This window comes from Bombyx mori, chromosome 17 (assembly GCF_030269925.1).
Source record: "Bombyx mori chromosome 17, ASM3026992v2".
NCBI classification, from domain to species: Eukaryota; Metazoa; Arthropoda; class Insecta; order Lepidoptera; family Bombycidae; genus Bombyx; species Bombyx mori.
The window spans coordinates 16,597,358-16,614,827 of record NC_085123.1 but is presented as its reverse complement, the minus strand read 5'-3'; the positions used below and the strand labels follow the sequence as shown (position 1 = coordinate 16,614,827).

The 17,470-nt window shown below is 42.0% G+C and overlaps 1 protein-coding gene across 7 annotated transcripts in view; it reads left to right on the top strand.

Moving 5' to 3' along the window:
* Positions 1 to 17,470, top strand: part of LOC101735999 (prominin-like protein) — a 62,048-nt gene that overhangs the window by 39,333 nt on the left and 5,245 nt on the right. For 2 of the 7 annotated variants that reach the window (XM_062673482.1, XM_062673484.1), the window contains exons 2-17: positions 542 to 680; positions 1,453 to 1,578; positions 2,346 to 2,533; positions 3,453 to 3,617; positions 4,303 to 4,424; positions 5,424 to 5,589; positions 5,671 to 5,840; positions 6,304 to 6,416; positions 6,616 to 6,720; positions 7,078 to 7,219; positions 7,303 to 7,515; positions 7,739 to 7,921; positions 8,271 to 8,405; positions 8,613 to 8,771; positions 8,847 to 8,968; positions 11,573 to 11,623. In XM_062673482.1, the coding sequence (XP_062529466.1) occupies positions 542 to 680; positions 1,453 to 1,578; positions 2,346 to 2,533; positions 3,453 to 3,617; positions 4,303 to 4,424; positions 5,424 to 5,589; positions 5,671 to 5,840; positions 6,304 to 6,416; positions 6,616 to 6,720; positions 7,078 to 7,219; positions 7,303 to 7,515; positions 7,739 to 7,921; positions 8,271 to 8,405; positions 8,613 to 8,771; positions 8,847 to 8,968; positions 11,573 to 11,623 (2,299 nt within the window). Of the gene's footprint in view, positions 1 to 541; positions 681 to 1,452; positions 1,579 to 2,345; positions 2,534 to 3,452; positions 3,618 to 4,302; positions 4,425 to 5,423; positions 5,590 to 5,670; positions 5,841 to 6,303; positions 6,417 to 6,615; positions 6,721 to 7,077; positions 7,220 to 7,302; positions 7,516 to 7,738; positions 7,922 to 8,270; positions 8,406 to 8,612; positions 8,772 to 8,846; positions 8,969 to 10,585; positions 11,254 to 11,572; positions 11,624 to 12,578; positions 17,412 to 17,470 lie in introns of those variants that run through there. The other 5 variants (XM_038016662.2, XM_062673486.1, XM_062673485.1 and 2 more) reach the window with 5 other exon arrangements.

The window sequence follows — 17,470 nt, the reverse complement described above, 5'->3', positions numbered from 1 at the left end:
AAGTGCACAATGCTAATATTTTTTTTTAAATAATGCATAAAAGATACATTAAATCCATAAAGAAAACATGACACACACTACAACCATGTATTTAACGCACACACGCATGCATACTATTCATTGTCGAACTTTTGTTCTTGACGTCTGTTGTCAAATTGAGATTAAATTTTGTTTGTCTTTGTTAATATTTTTTATAGTGTAGTCTTGGCGAAATTTGTGATTATAGAAGTATAAAATACAATCATAATAGTGTACAAACTTACAATTCCAATTAATTATAGTCGAATTTCGACTACTGCGGGACCTCTAGTTATTATTAATACGAAACTGAATCTGTCTGTCCGTTACGTTTTCATGCACAAGACACCGAACGGATTTGGACGAAATTCGACGCAGAAATAGTTTGATCCTTTTTGGTAGAATATAGGCGTTTTTATCATGTGCTGAGCACGAGTCTCCACAATGTTGTATAAAGTGCAGTACACGCGGGTGAAGCGGCGAGCGGAAAGCTAGTATGTAATGAGTTTATCGTATGTTCCAGGAATAGTGTCCGTGTCCGACGGTCACTTGGACATCGCGTCACCGCGAGACAATTGGAAGGTGCTGTTAGCGCATTACGCCGGGCCCACCGCCATCGTAGTAGTCACGGCACTGGTGATTGCTGCTCTGCCACTAGCCGGGTACGTATATATACTTTACTGGTGGTAGGACCTCTTGTGAGTCCGCACGGATAGGTACCTACCACCATCCTGCCTATTTCTGCCTTGAAGCAGTAATGTGTTTCGGTTTGAAGGGCGGGGCATCCATTGTAACTATACTGAGACCTTAGAACTTATATCTCAAGGTGGGTGGCGCATTTACGTTGTAGATGTCTATGGGCTCCAGTGACCACTTAACACCAGGTGGGCTGTGAGCTCGTCCACCAATCTAAGCAATAAAAAAAAGAAGAAAATACTTACAATCGGTTTAACTTTATTTAAGTCGTGATTCTAAATAGTCAATTAATCGGGTGCTTGTTTTCTTTCAAAGATACATTTACAAACGGACATCTGAATTTTAAATATGTCTCTAAATATAAACTAACGACTTCAAATAATTAAAAAAAAGCTCACTGTACTTCCTTGTCCTAGTGAATAGACTAGTAAGTAGACCGTCTTACATAACTATATTATAGCCGTTGTAACTATACTGAGACCTTAGAACTTATATCTCAAAGTGGGTGGTGCCCTTACGTTGTACATGTCTATGGACTCCAGTAACCACTTAACACCAGGTGGCCTGTAAGCTCGTCCACCCATCTAACCAATAAAAAAAACACGGTACTGTTCTATGGGTACAGGATAAAATTAGAAGGGAATATATCTTACTACTTGTTGCACACGGCCTCTCACTCGTATTGGAGAAGTGTGTTATGTAGAACAGAGTTTAAGGAAACGATATTATTTATTTCAGGTTATTCTGGTGCTGCTGCTACTGGTGCCGCGTGGGACGACGCCGGAGACCCTTCGACCGCAAATATGACGCCTGTCTCAAAGGCATCCTTGCCATACTCCTCATTGGATTGCTCACATTATTCTTGTAAGTTTTCATCGAAGTTATTGTAAATGAAAAAGCACGTGCAGTAAACACGCAGTGTAACGGAAACCTTCAAACCGAATTACTATCTATCTCGTTCCCTCGCAGGTCAATTTGTTTTTTTTTTATCGAATTTCAAATGTGGTAAATAAGCTTACTAAAAAATTAGGGTAATTTTCAAATTCATACTCATATTTTTAACGTGAAGAATATTAGCCATACCAGTAGGATTGCAACAGACAACTCCAGCTATGGCAGCGAAGTCTGTATGGTATTTCTTCAGGATACTTACATCATATTTCGTTTGAGATCTCAAAACGCGAATCACAGCGGGAAACATGTTCATGTAAATAACTGTGTTTCTACTTCTATGACCGAAAAATAATACATTGAAAACTATAGTTCTAGGCACGACTCTTCGATGAATGGATCCATTTTGATGATAAGTCGTCTAATATTTTAAGGATGGTGGTTTAAGTTCGATACATGCCTTCGATTGGATGACTAGAGCCCTGTACTGCTACTCTAAAAGGAAGTGATCTTCCATGTTCAATATCACGGTCACAGTCGTAAATCATTTAACAGGTTTTTTTTTCCTACCTAGCTGAGAGCCTTGAGAGGCTATTTCAGCGTAATCTTAACTAGTAGGTGAGCTCACGGGGCTCAATCCTGACGACGTTGCTAACACGAACCCTAGCAAGAGTCGTGCTTCGCAGAATCGTTTTAACAGGGTTGGTTTCTATAATACTAAAGCAACATTGATATGTCAGGTTCGGAGTGGTCTGCGCGTTCGCGACGGACTCTCAAGTGGAGGACGGGATGGCGGACGCTCCGGACTCGCTGCGGGACGGCATCCGGGACGCCCAGGAGTTCCTCAACGCGACGCAGGCGCACGCCCGCTGGCTGCTCGTCGTCAACTACAGGGAGCTCAAGGACGCTCTGAACGCGGTGCTCCGCAGTATGTCACCGATTGACATACATTTTAAAATCGTATATCTATACTAATATTATACAGAGGAAAGATTTGTTTGTTTGTTTGTATTGAATAGGCTCCGAAACTACTGAACCGATTTGAAAAATTCTTTCACTGTTTCGAAGCTACACTATTCCCGAGTAACATAGGATATAATTTTTTTTGAAAAAAAAAATAGGAGAAAACTTGAATAATGTAATCAAAGGTGTAAAAAATTACCTAAAATATTCTTTACATCGGGTGCCCTGCGAAAACTATTGATGATAAAATAAAATAATGTACTACGACTTTGTAGAGCACATTAATATTTACAAAAAGTGTCGCGACAGCATACGTCTAATATTATAGTTATGCCACAATAAGTGTTCTTTTATTTTAATGAAAAAAAACAACGTCAGTATCGTTGAAATTTTTGTTAATGACCCGAGCGGAACCGGAGCGGGCCGCTAGTCTTATATATATCTAAGAGCGTATTTTGTGCTTTAAAGCTCACGTATTTAATTTTAGTGAAACAAATATTTAATCATAGTTTATGTTTGTTATTTCAATGCATCAATGAAAATGGAATCTTATAGATTGTAAAACGTATTGTAAGCGTTATGCGACGGGGCAGTTCTCATACAGTAAACGTGAATGTATGTTGACGGGCTTACTGGTGGTAGGACCTCTTCAGAGTCCCTACGGGTAGGCACCATCACCCTGCCTATTTCTGTCGTGAAGCAGTAATGCGTTTTGGTTTGAAAGGTGGGGCAGCCATTGTAACTTACTTGAGACCTTAAAACTTAAGGTGGGTGGCGCATTTACGTTATAAATGTCTATGGGCTCCAGTAACCACTTAACACCAGTTTGTCTGTGAGCTCGTCCACCCATCTAAGGAATAAACAACCGTCCGTTTGTGTCGCAGCGAGCGGCATGACTGTGGCGCTGAAGCTGGGCGAGTTCTCGCACGCGGCGTCGGTGAGCGCGCTCAGCCGCATGGTGGCGCGGCTGGACGACGTGCGCGCCGACCTGCGCGCCGTGCACGCGCTCACCGACGCGCTGCGACACCACGCCGACGCGCTCAACGCAGGTACGCACACTCAATGCTTATTGGGGGATACCCTTGTAGGCAGACGAGCATACGGCCCACCTGATGGTGAGTTGTTACCTTCGCCCAAGGACTTCAGCAATGCCAGGGGTAGAGCCAAGTCGCTGCCTACCGCTTAATACTCTCCACAAGCCTTTTTAAAAAAGAACATGTCATAGCGCTCGGTAAACAGCGTCGAGGGGAGCTCATTACAACGTTCAACGAAAATCTTATGATTATCTTAACATACAATGTATAAGAATTAAGGTAAACGTTGCGGCGACTTTAAGATTAGCACGATCTTGAAATATAATAATAATGATATAACTCTTTATTTAACACCACATGTACAGAGTAAGCATATAAAACAAATAATAGACGGTGACATAAATTGACGGCCTTATCGCTGAAAGCGATCTCTTCCAGGCAACCTTTCAAGGAGAGGAATAAGCAAACTGAATGGTTTTATATCTTAATAAACTTAAATAAAAATATATACTTATATACACATGTGAAAAATAAATACAATATGCAAGTAAATACAAAATAAGTAGCAACTTGTACAGTTATATCGTAGGAGCCATATTATTGTGCAAAGTTGAGCTCGAACGCCTTCATTGAACCGCAGTGGAAGCGCGGTCACACAACACAACGAATACTAACGTGTAGCCGCTAACACCCCGCCCAGGTCTCCGCAAGGTGAAGAACCAGCTGCTCCAGACCCTGGCGCGCTGCGACCAGCCCAACTGCAAGGCTCTGCAGAACAAGTACAAGCTGGGCCAGCTGGACACGGAGATACACTACAGTCAGGTGAGTTGTACGTCTGTACGTGTGAACGGTGCTATCCACGGCCGCGCTGGCGATACCAATGCTTACTTATATATCCCTTTTGAAACCGTCTTGTTTGTGAAAAACTTTAATAGAAGTCTTTGTTAGTTACAGCAAATTAAAAAAAAAATGTTAAAAAAAAAAAACTGTAAACGCTTTTTACTCGGTCTGTACGCGCTCGTCAAGGACTCTTTATAATTCTTTGTTGTGATTGCACGCTGTCCGGGATGTAGATGCTGGACAAGTATTATCCCACGGTGAGTATGAACACAGTCATTGATCTAGTGAGACGTATATTATATGAGCTCATGAATATTACGAAAATTGTTTGCTTGTTGTTGGGTTAGAACAAAGTAAAAAAAACATTGAAAAAATTTAAATTCAACCAAAAAATGAAAAATAAATAATAGTTAAAAAGAACTAAAAAACACGCTTTATATAAAATTCAATACAATATATAATTTTTTACACTATTTTCAATTTAAATTTATTAAAATTTATTTTCTATTTTTTTGTTGAATTTTAATTTTGTTCAATATTTTTTTTAATTTATTTTTAATGTGGAGTTGTCATCGGTCCTCGATAAATCTACAAAGTTTGAATGAAATCTGGCCGTTCAAAGTGAGTCAAAATCGCGTCTAAAGGAGTCAGTTACAAACATACATACATACAAGTGAAGCTAATATAAAGTGTGTAAAAACGCAGCACACCGGCCCCAACTGCGACTGTTCCCTGCGTTATTGTCTGTCGCACGGGTACACTCGACCGGGACTGTTATTACTCGGTAATTGTTGACTTGAACACTAACCACGAGACTCATCCCGGCGTTGCGATGTACATACGCGCCCCTCGCGCACTTACCCGAATATATTTTCTAAATACTTCACTCCGGTTTTTTATAACGTATTTAAAATCGAAACTGGCGGCCGCCGAGTAGTGTAACTGTTGCATTGCGCCTTTGAGTTATTGATGACGCCGCAGATGCCGGACGTGTCTCCGCTACTCAGCAGCGTCTCCGTGCTCCTCGAGGGACACATCCAGGAGGAGGTGGCCGCCGGTCAGCAAGTGTTCAGGGACATACAGTACGGGATCCGGCGCTCCATCGACACCCACATACCCGACGTGCAGAACGCCATCGAGGAGACCGGTACGTCTCGCCGCGCCCTCCGCCCCCCTCCCCCTGTACCTACGTGCGAGTGTCCCTCAGTGATGGTGGTGTCGGCGGCAGGTCGCAAGCTGGAGGGCATCGCGGAGCAGATCACGCAGCTGGCCGGCAACGCGAGCGCGCGGCTGGCGAGCGACGGCGGCGGCGCGGCGGACGCGCTGCGGAGCCTGCACGCGCGCTACGGGCCCTACCGCCGCCACGCCGGGCTGGCGGCCGCGCTCGCGCTCCTAGCGGTCAGTCCCCGCACGCATCTACTCATCCTCTGTATTTATTAAATTTATACTTATTATTATAAAGCTGAAGAGTTTGTTTGTTTGAACGCGCTAATCTCAGGAACTACTGGTTCGATTTGATAAATTCTTTCAGTGTTAGATAGCCCATTTATTGAGGAAGGCTATAGTATAGGCTATATATAACATCATGGTAAGACCAATACAAGTGGAGCACCAATAAAGAATGTTTCAAAATAGGGGTTTAAATAGCTCCTTAATATTCTATAATTCAAAAATATTTTCACTTTCTACGTAAACGAAGTGGGGGTAAACTTTAATGTTATGCCAAAGTGACTCTTTCACACGGACGGAGTCGCAAGCAAAAGCTAGTTAGTTCATATTTTTAATTATAAAAAATACTTGTAAATTTAAAGTGTACGTTAAAGAGAACACAAACCCTAACCGACGGCTGGTGTCGCGGCAGATAACGTTGCTGCTGGTGTGGGGGCTGGTGTGCGGCGTGTGCGGCAAGCGCCCCGACGCGTACGGCGCCGCGGACTGCTGCAACAAGGGCGCCGGCGCGCGCTGCCTGCTCTGGTACCGCGCTCTCTCTGAACTGTCCACTTTGCGAAACCAAAGGTTTTCTCTAGGTCGCAAGACGTGGTGGCCCCTGAGATCCTCACAAATTGCCCATTGAAGTCTGTACATTTGCATCATTTTACTGTTATCTCGTATCGCTTCATGTGCTATATCCTACACACGTGCAACTGGTGCAGTAACTGTGGGTCGGTTGCAGCGGCGTGGGCGCGACGCTGGCGGCGGGCGGCGCGGTGGCGCTGGTGCTGCTGGTGCACTTCGCCGCGGGGCTCGCCGCGCAGCGCTTCGTGTGCGACCCGCTCACGTGAGTGTGCTGTGCTGTGCTGTGCTCACTGCTCACCTCTACATGTAAACTACATATTTCAAGACAGATGAGCGGACGCCCCCTCAATAACGGTAGTACCGCCGCTACTAGACATCGGCCGCTGCTTCTATTAAGAATTTTTAAACCTGATCTGAAGACCATGCTTTCCAGAAACAGATGCGTGGAAATAGTGATCTCCGAGGATGCATTGCGAATGAGCACAGCAGTTCCAGCTAAGAGGGGCGACTAGTAATCCGTCAGTACGCTCCAATTCTCGAATTCATCGGTCTCGGGGCTGGCTGTAGCGCTGTTAATCTCTAACAATAATATGTTGATGTTTAATGTCTCGATCGGCAGAGAGCCCCGCGGTAACCGTCTGTTCGAGGACCTGGAGAAGTTCGTCGACCTGGAGAAGATGCTGTTCAACGAGCGGCTAGACCCCAACTTCAACATGACGTCCGTGCTGCTGCAGTGCCACATGAACCACACCATATACGAGGTGCGCCCGTCCCGACCCGCCCCGCCCCGCCCCGCCACGCCCCGCTCGTGTAGATACTGTTGCTAGAGCCTCGACCTCCGCAGACGCTGCAGCTGCGGCGCGTGTACGACGTGGAGGAGCTGCGGCGCGCGCTGGGGGCCGCCGTGGGGGCGCGCGTGCGGTCCCTGCGCGCCCGCTACCCGCAGGAGGCGGCGCGCGGCCGCGTCACGCTGCTGCGGGACCCCGCCAAGCTCAAGCTGACCGAGCTGGCCAACACGCAGCTCTCGGACTTCGACTTCGACAAGATCCTGGATGCCGTGAGTACCCGCGCGCTCACACACTATACTCCGGTCGCGCGTCAGAGCTGACTCGTAATTTGATTAAATAAATGTATATATTTTATTTTTATTTACACGTTTTTCGTTACTTATTTATTTTATTCGTTTTATAATTATTGTGAATGTGAATGCTGTATATTATTTCCATGAAGTTGAACAGTATTGTGCCCTTTAAGAATGAAGGGTCGGCCGTGGTCCCCAGCTGGAGAGCAACCTGACGACGCTGTCGCTGGAGGAGCTGGGCGAGCGGCTGACGAGCGCGGCGGGCGCGCGGGGGCTGGCGGGGTCGCGGGAGGGGGCGGACCTGCGCCGCGCCGCCGCCGCGCTGGCGCAGCTGCACGCCGACCTGCTGCTGCCCATGCGCAACTACACGCTCCAGCTCAACGTACGAACACCCTCATCCCGCACACACCCTCTACCTCTCTAATTCTTATATAGAAAATAACTCATTTTATTTCTTTAAACTCTTCACCTCCAGACTCCCAAAATGATTATGTACTTCATACCTCATAAACAAAAATGGTGTCATATCTTAAATTCTTTTATAAAACCGCATGTAACAGAAATATTATAGTCCTATTTTTTATTAGTAAATAGTTTTGTATAATTGTATGGTCAAAGCGTGCCGACGGCCCTCGACCTTCAGCGGGGACCTCACGATAATAAACGACACATGCTGCCATACTTAATTCCTGTCGGGTCATAAACTTAGCCTCATAAATGAATTATCTCAGCGGACGGCGACAAAACTCCGCGACGAGCTGCGGTTCAACCAGTCGTCGCTGAAGGCGGCCATCTTGTACCACCTCCACGAGACCAACGAGGCCGAGGACTTCCTCAACAACCAGGGGCCGCAGCTGCTGGAGAACGTGAGTGAAGTTTATGTCCCGCAGTGGTAGGACCTAGGCATTATGGTAGCATTTTTTGTCGTATTCATTGTTCGAAATTAGTTGAACGTAGTTGCTGCCTATGTCATCGTTCTAATGCGATTCACTGAAGGAACGACCCAACGGTATTTTTGGTTGGATAAGTTCCGGGCTGTGAAACCGTGAATAAGTAGAGCACGTTGGGGGCAGATCACGGCGGCGTTCGCGGCGGTGGTGGAGCGCGAGGTGGGCGCGTACGGCGAGCGCCTGTCCGCCGCCGCCGCGCGCCACGTGGGCCGCTGCGGTCCGCTCTCCGCCGGATTCAACGCCACGCGCGACGCGCTCTGCACCAAGCTGCTGCTGCCCGCGGTGAGTGCCGCCCCCGCCCCGCCCCGCCCGCACCCCGCCCCCGACCCCCCGCCTCACCGCGCCTGTGCCCCGCAGAACGGCTACTGGATGTCGCTGGCGTGGGGCCTGCTGGTGCTGGTGCCGGTGCTGGTGGTGGCGCAGCGGCTGGCCGGGCTGTACCTGCAGGCCGACCCCTACCCCGGACCGCTAGTCGAGGCGTGAGTCCACCACTTCTGCTCCTATTCTCCGCTCTACCGCGGCCCCTTACGCTGTCGATAAGCTGTAAAGAACATTGCAACTCTCTTGGCGCGGTCCGCCAGCGCACAACTGTTCTTGTACAATCTATTTTTTAATCTAAAGCAATCATTTTCAGCTTATCGACTAACTAATGAGAACGTGAACTTGTATTGTCTTCTAAATAATTTGCTTAACGTTCAGTCACATATTTCAATATAAATACTACCAATACAAAACCCCAAAAAAAAAACAATTAATTGAACGTTAAATGAGAAGCTCTGTAACTTACAATAGGACCGTCGTAACGCGAGACGTGAAGCCGCAGTCGAACACTCGTAAACTGAAGTCCTGACTCGACTCGACGTGACATTTCTACTGATGTCACAATGACACTTTACATGCTTATTGAATGTCGAAAAGAATTCTGCCACGGGGTAGCATTTCCTGAATTCACAAAATAAAGAGAGCTAAAAGACAATACGTCCACGGATCTCTTCTTTTTAATTAACAACGGCCGCACATCGCAGTACGCAAGGTAGTTCTTGATATGTTGGGACTTCTTGGGGGTCTCTTTAAATGTTGGCAATTAGAAAAAAATAACAAGTGAATAAATGTTATCAAGAAATACCTTCTGAATTATCAAATAAAGAAAAATAATTGATTCTGGTGATATTTCAATATTAGTTGATCAACTCTTAGCCCAGTTCGGTTTCAGTTATTTTTCAGTTTACCTAATTTCCTAGTTTGTAAGTAGCATCCGGCGCGGGCCGGGCGCGGCCGCGGACATGTCGCGTCATCACTCATCACATTTTGTTTTTAATCATTTCGTAAATCGATATTAGCGATCGATTATCGAAAAGATTTATCGACATCTTATTTTCTTTTCGTTTTATATTTTGTAATGAACGTTGTCGTTGTGTCTTATCAGTTTGTGTTGTTGCACCCTCCTCCCCGTAACTAGTGTATGAGATTAGCCGTTTTTATCGAATTAAAAAACCGCTTTAGACCGGATCGAGAGTGCTTTGTGAGGTTGTTGTATCGACGCCTTGATGTCCCGGAGTGTTGCAGTCTCCTGTTGATACCCACTGACTTAATTACACTACTAACGTTAGACCGCGATAATCAGATATCGATTTGCACAAAACAAGCCATAAATATTGTTACAACTACATAACATAATCTAACGGATAATATTGTAAACATATCAATGCCAATTATCAACACAGCTTACTGAATACTCGATTAGCAGATGCATTCGTTTCATGGCATTACTGTTTATCTTTTCAGACTTATCCCGGTCTAATGGTTTTTATGCAAATGACTAGTGTAACAACAGCGGCCAGTTACACGACTCGCGTACGGTTAAAGAGCTAACGCCACCCGCATATCGATAACCTCTGACGGCTACGCAACACTATTATTAACTAAATCTCGATTGGCCCTTTAGTTTTAAATTGTTTTATTTTTAGTTCAATATTGGTTTGTGTTCACATCATCGCCATCAAAATACAGAGTCGAAAACATTATTCAGTTAAGACGTCAGAAAGTAAATCGACCTAAATCAGGGTTCATCAAAATTTGTGTGGTGTCTTCTGCAGTGAGTATGAGCCCATGCGCTCGTCGCGGCGCGGCGGCCGGGGGCGATGACCCTGCGCCTCGACCGGTAACGCGAGCCGCGCGCGCGCCCGCCCTCCGTTGCGCGTCCGAAGAGCACGATCTCACTCACTCGGGAACTTTACTAACGTTTTTGTTCACTGCCTAACGAGTGATGTAACTTATTGAAAGCGCTTCTGTGCCGTTGAGTTTGTAAATGCCGGTCGCGAGAGGTTTAAATACAAATCGAACCTGAGCAAAGGTAACGTTTGTCGGTCGGTGTGTGCTGTGGCGTGTGCTCTTCGACCGTTGCGACGCTTGCACGCTGCGCCATGTACAGACCAGTAGGCGGTAGTCGGCATGCTCCCGCGTTGTTCCCGATACATTGCTTGCTCACCAATCGACTCGTCCAACGTAGCGTCATTAGCCGCGCAGTCCGTGCCATGTCAACGATCGAGATAGCTTCAATGTTCTTCTTAGATACATTTCTCCTGTATGTCTAGATACAATATATTTCTTCTCGAACTTGCCGAAGTCTTGATGCTTTAATGAAAGCTGCAATCATGTGTCCTTTGAACTGTCGAATCTTCATTATCCTAGGGATTTGTATGTTTCTTGTAAACTTTGTTGATTTTTTTCTGCATTTTTATTTTAAATAGTAATCCCAAAAATATAAACACATATTATATTATTTTCTTTTCCTTTATAACTTATTTTGTCATCAGTTCATCACAATATTTTAGTATTTTAAGTAGTTTAATTATTAAAAAAAGCATATAGTATACAGTAACAAAATATAGAGTTAGTGTATGTATGTACATATATTATATATAGATTTATCTCTGTTAGTCGAATAGGGTTGTGTCAGGTTAGTTTTACAGTATTTAGTTCTGCTCGCACACAAGTTGTCGTGTGCGAGCGAGACCGCTAGGTGCTAGCTAGGTGTCAGACTGGTACCGCTGTGGCCTGACTGCATATGTTGTCTGTTGCAGCGAATATTTGTATGACGCGTACGCGGACCGCGATAACGTACCCCTCGCCAAGTAAGTGCCTCCAGGACCCGCTCCTCCCCGCCAGCATGCGCTTACCTTTACTTACTTTCACGAACACTCACCTTTATCACAAATTTTCTTACAATTTCATTTTCAGACCGTACTTGACCTTTTAAAATGAATCCCAATCTGAGCGGCGCTTTGTGGCGTGCAGTACGCTACTGTCAGGGACCACATTAATCATTATGTATTTGCAAATTTTTAAGTCAACTTTGAAACCAATGTTAGGGAAATATCCTACCTCAAGTACGGTCAGAAAATGTAATTTTGTAACTAGATTGTGGTCAGATAAACTACTCCTTACTTAAATAACAAAACTGAGTGTTGCTCTTCTGCACGATAACGGACCTCTATTGGTTTCTGCGGCAGTGGAACTTGTAATGTAAATAGCTCATTTGATTAAATTGGAAATGTAACAAAATTTGCATGATCGTAATGTGCCGTTGTGGAATACTCCCCGCATGCAAGTACCTACGTAATGTTTTCATTGTTTCTTTACTTTACTTTTTTATTTCTTTTACTTTTTAGTTTGTATGTTATCTATTATGTTTTCTTATTGTTTTTTTTGTTGGTCTAGGAATTGACACTGTTCATTTGTTAGGTTTCTATCTTAAAAATTTGTATTGAAAATAAAATAAGTTTAAATCTAAAATCAAATATGATTAAGTTTTTCTGAATATAGCTAGGAACAGTAAAAAGTGTTAATATATAATTATTACATATTTCGATGGTTTTTAAGTATCATACATAAGTCGGTGCTCGGGGTCAGCCGGGCGCTTATCAGTTGAGCTTTTGGAGATTGCAGTTCGAAAAGTTTACATATAACGAATTAATTCTAAAACATGTAAATATCGTAGTGACCATGGTATACGTAAGGACCATCGATTGATAACATGACAGACTTGGTCGTATGTGATAATATGTAATTAACGGAGAGGGGCAATAGCAGTGGGTCAAAACGCAGTACGCTGGACATCGAGGGTAAGATTGCGGAGTGGAGGGACCGGGCCGTCCCCTCCGCCCCCCCGCCCCACTCGCCTCCCCCGTCGCCCCCGCACTCTCGCACGCAGCTCCTGCTCGCGGGGGAGGAGGTCGTGTGCCAGCTGGTGGCCCCGCCCCCCGGACTCATCGACGACCTCAAGACTCGACTCGACGCTAAAGACGAGGACAACGAGTCCGGAATACACGAGTCCGAGTAACTTGTCACTTCGATCGATCAAAAAATTATTATCGAATTTGTTTATCGATTTGATCATATTACTGTGCTCGGATCTAGTCACAATAATTTGTTTGTAATTGTTCTAAATGTTGTTGAATTTGTTGTATAGATATTTCGATCGATTTTATTATTTTGTGAAGTGAATATCGGTATTCATATCTTAACTTTGTGTGAGAGGGTGCAGCCGACGTCGCGGCGCCGCGGCGTCGGTAGCGCACGGCTCCTCTGTAAAATGTTTTTGAAACGTTTAAAACTAGTCGTTGACCAATTTTATTGTAGATCAACTCTTGTTTTAATTGTCTTCCAAAGTCAAACGAATTAAATGTTTGTTTGTTGAAACAAAAATATCAAAATAAATCATGTAATCGATTTGAATGATACAATCAATTATTTGCGTTGTACTTTCCACACATCCCCGTGGAGGGTTGTCGCTCGTCCGAATGTAGTGTGTAACAGTAATAACGTTTGATAAATTCTATTTGTTCGTGTTCGTAGTCTTGTTGTACAGCAAGTATGATATACAATCGTATTTATAATATGCTTTTAAACTAATTATAACGTCCATTTTGCTAAAGCTATCCTTGCCGTTCGCCTCGCGATATATTTAAAATGGCTCAGGTTCAAACGTTCACCTCACCATTAAAAAAGAAATCTCAAAAAGTCTCAAAGAGTCCACTGACACTAAATAATGAACGAAAAAAAAAGGCCGAACCCGTTCGCCGCGGTATACTAAACGCAACGCTTGTACAAAACATCATTGTTACCCTCAATGTAGAGTCTAGGACATATACACATATATACACTGTATTTTGAACTATTCAAATCATTTTGATATGAACTTTGTATGACTTATTAATACTAGAATAGTAAACAAGCTTTATATGATTATATAAACGTTTTATCCGTCGGCAATTTATTGTGAAACATTTTTCAGAATTGTCGCCAATTGATTAATGTTTTTGTACTTCGGTGTTGTGATTGTGACGCTTAAGTGTAATGGATAATTGATTACTGAATGTTTAATTGTAAGTTTAATTATACTTAAGCAACATCAATGGCTTCAACTCGACTGTGCGGTTTGAATGTGTGCTCATAGTTTTGATTCAAAATCGAATTCGCCGAATATCAGGATTGAATACTTTCTGATTGAATGGCTAATTGTTCACGTGGGCTGTATTAACATTGCCAATGTAACAACGTTTTTTGTATGAATACAAAATACAAAATTCAATTAGCCTAAATATCCCACACTTCCAAATCGCACTGGCGCCAATCAATATTCGGTAACGTTGTACATTGCGTGCTGTAAATTATAATAATACTCGTAATAAAATGTAATAATACTCGGTTTGGATTGGTTGTTGTATGTCTGTGTGCACTGCAGTGAATTGAAATGATGTAAGCGTAAGTAATAAATAAGTTATGCTCCCAGAAATTGGGCTCTACTGTCGTTATGTAGGAATAGCTCTGTAGGCGCAGCTCGACTTGAAGAAGTGTAGAACATTGATTAAAGACGAAATTTACTTTATAATTCAAAGCTTTTTAATATGCTTTTATTATCTTCAGACGTATGTACGTTTGTAACGGAACCTTTGAACATGATTTTGACCCCTTCAAAACGTCGGATTAACTCGAAATTTGGTATACTTACTAAGGACCGATGTCAAATAAATAATTTAAAAAAATTTGAAAAAAAATAAATTTAAAAATTTGAAATTGAACTAAAAAATGGAAAATAAATAATAGTTTAAAAAAATAACAGAATACGCTTTTAACTATTATTTATTTATTTATGTTCCAGTCGAGCTACGAATACTTTTACTATTTACTAATATCTTGGTTGTTTTAGATACGTCTATGTAAGGATTTTTATGACATATCCACCGCAAGTGTCTTCATTTGTAGCAGTTATAAAATACAAGTGTATTATGGATTTTACTGAACATATTAGTGATTTAATATTGAACTACACAATAACGTGTCTATATAAAGTCTAGTCTTTTGTGCTCTTTCCGCGAGACCTGGACATAATTAAAACTAATTTTACGGTTTGATCTCGCCAACGGTTTTTTAAGATCCGACAAAAATAATTTATTTTATTTTATTTTTATTGCTTAGATGGCTGGACGAGCTCACAGCCCACCTGGTGTAAAGTGGTTACTGGAGCCCATAGACATCCACAACGTAAATGCGCCACTCACCTTAAGATATAAGTTATAAGGTCTCAGTATAGTTACAGCGGCTGCCCCACCCTTCAAACCGAAACGCATTACTGCTTCACGGCAGAAATAGGCAGGGTGGTGGTGGTGGTACTTACCCGCGCGGACTCACAAGAGGTCTTACCACCAGTAAATATATACTTGCTAAAGAAAACGAGTTAATTCCACGTATAATGCGTGAGGATATTGTAATAATAAAACATCCTAATCTTAACAAGGAAGATAGTTTGCGCCTATCAACACTTAAGATTCTTATCGTGAAGCTGAAATCCCAAATAAAACTGCCGGACCTCAGGATACTGTTAGTTTGTTCTGTGTCAAACGAAACGTAAAAGTATATATCTTTTTTATAGAAAAATAAACGATAGCACAATATTGAAATGTGTTCTAAATGTCTAAAATAGGTAATATAATAACAATAAAAAACACGAGATTAAATCGTAGAGGTAGTTTTAATTATATTCAAACTCTGTTTTTACATTTTAATATGTTTTGTCTTTATTCGTATTTGTGGGTAGGTTAATATGTAGTTAGGGTTCACAGGTTGGATAGCCTGCCTGTACATGTACTATACAAGTGAATCAAACTTTCTTTTACATTTTTCAATAATTCGCGTCATTAGTAATGGTAATACATAATTAGTAAGTAGAATAGAGTAGAATGATAGTGATAATGTAGTATGATCACATTTATATAAAGTGCAATCGAAGTTTGAACTTTAAGGTGTAAGATATAAGGTTCGACACGTGACTGTTTACTCGGACGTCGTGCACTAGGAGCCGATGTCCTGGCGCGGGTAATATACCGTTGTACGGATAGATCCTGCATGCCCTTGTTTGACTGCGACCGCTTGCCCGCCGCCTCTCAGAACTTACCCCCACTTAGATTCTTATTTTATGTCTCGGTAAGGGACAGGAAAACAAACCCTCACATAGCTGAAGAGACGTGATTTTTTTAAATCGCTAACAATTTATATCGTTCTTTTGTACTAAATTAGTATTTTAAATTGAAATAGATTTGAAGTATGAGGGCTACAAGTAGTGCGTTAGTGTAACAGGTTCATGGTGTAAATGAGAGGGTAAGGCAAACTGGTTGTTTTTCTGTCGGTACTTTTGAAATTTGCATTTTAGTAGAATTTTTTCTTCTTATTACTAATTTAACACGTTTTGTTTTTGTTAACGCTGAATTGTATGGTCTGTTTTGTTCAATTATTTATTTTCTTAAATTAATTCTGATTTCTGTTTTTATAGAAAAAAATCTTTAAATATGTTTGACGAGAAAACAATTGTTCATCACACTTGTAGATTTGTCGCGCGTGCTGGCCGCGGTCGTAATACGCGGTTGGGCTTCTGGTGCTGTGAGCGAAGACTCCAAGGCATTTTTACATTCTCACTTATTTATTAGGCATTTTCAATCTATAATTTTTTTTTTTCTAACTTTATCCAATTTAATTAAAAACCTGTCTTTTTTACCCCTTCATAAAATTAGTATAGCATAATGTTGTATTGCAAACGGTCCGAGCAGGTCATTATGTGGAATAGTATCATATCCAAGCGCTCACGAGTAACTCTGAGATTCCTCAAAGTACACCTCCCTGTCGTGTCGTCTGCCATTGTATTAATTAGATTTTAAATTAATTAAAATACTTAGTTGAATGTTTTCAGGTCATCGTATTTAAGATCGTTTTCACTGTGCTATTTCACTTTCCATTTGCACGTACCGCATCAACATGTTTTGGGCTTTTTTTTTGTATTTCCTCTTATTTCTTTAAGTTAATTGACCAAGTGACTACCAGCTAATATTTAACTAAAATTTCAACCATTATAATTATAAGCCTTCCACGAGTTGTTATAACCATTTGGGACAAGATATTGTTGACAAATTTGAACCCCGCTTTCTATTGATCTTGACAGTATGGGGCTATGGGTGTGCGTTATTAATATATATTTTAGTTAATTCAAAATATAATTACGTATGCAGTTTTACTTTTGTAACGTGTAATTTTCGCAAGTCGTTATGTTGGCTTAAATGTTCTAAAGTGTTAAAAGACATGGTTTAAATATAACTGTTAGTCACTTGTTTAATTTTCTCAATAATTATAATTATCATGGTCAGTGTATCGACACTAGATTTTTCATTAATCTAAAAACAGTAAATAACATTAAGCTCTTTAATAATATATTGCAAGTGTAAGTGTATTTTTCATACTAGTGTATACTTTGCAATCATTTTTTCTTTCTTGATTCTTGTTCGCTTCGAATTGTTGGTTCGGACCAAATTAAATTTTAAAGCAAAATGCCCTTTAATATAACATATTTTAAAATTGTATTTAATCGATAAATAAGAATAATTGACAAAGTCGATACACTGATGGTTGTGCGAGCCGTCATGTAGCTGAGG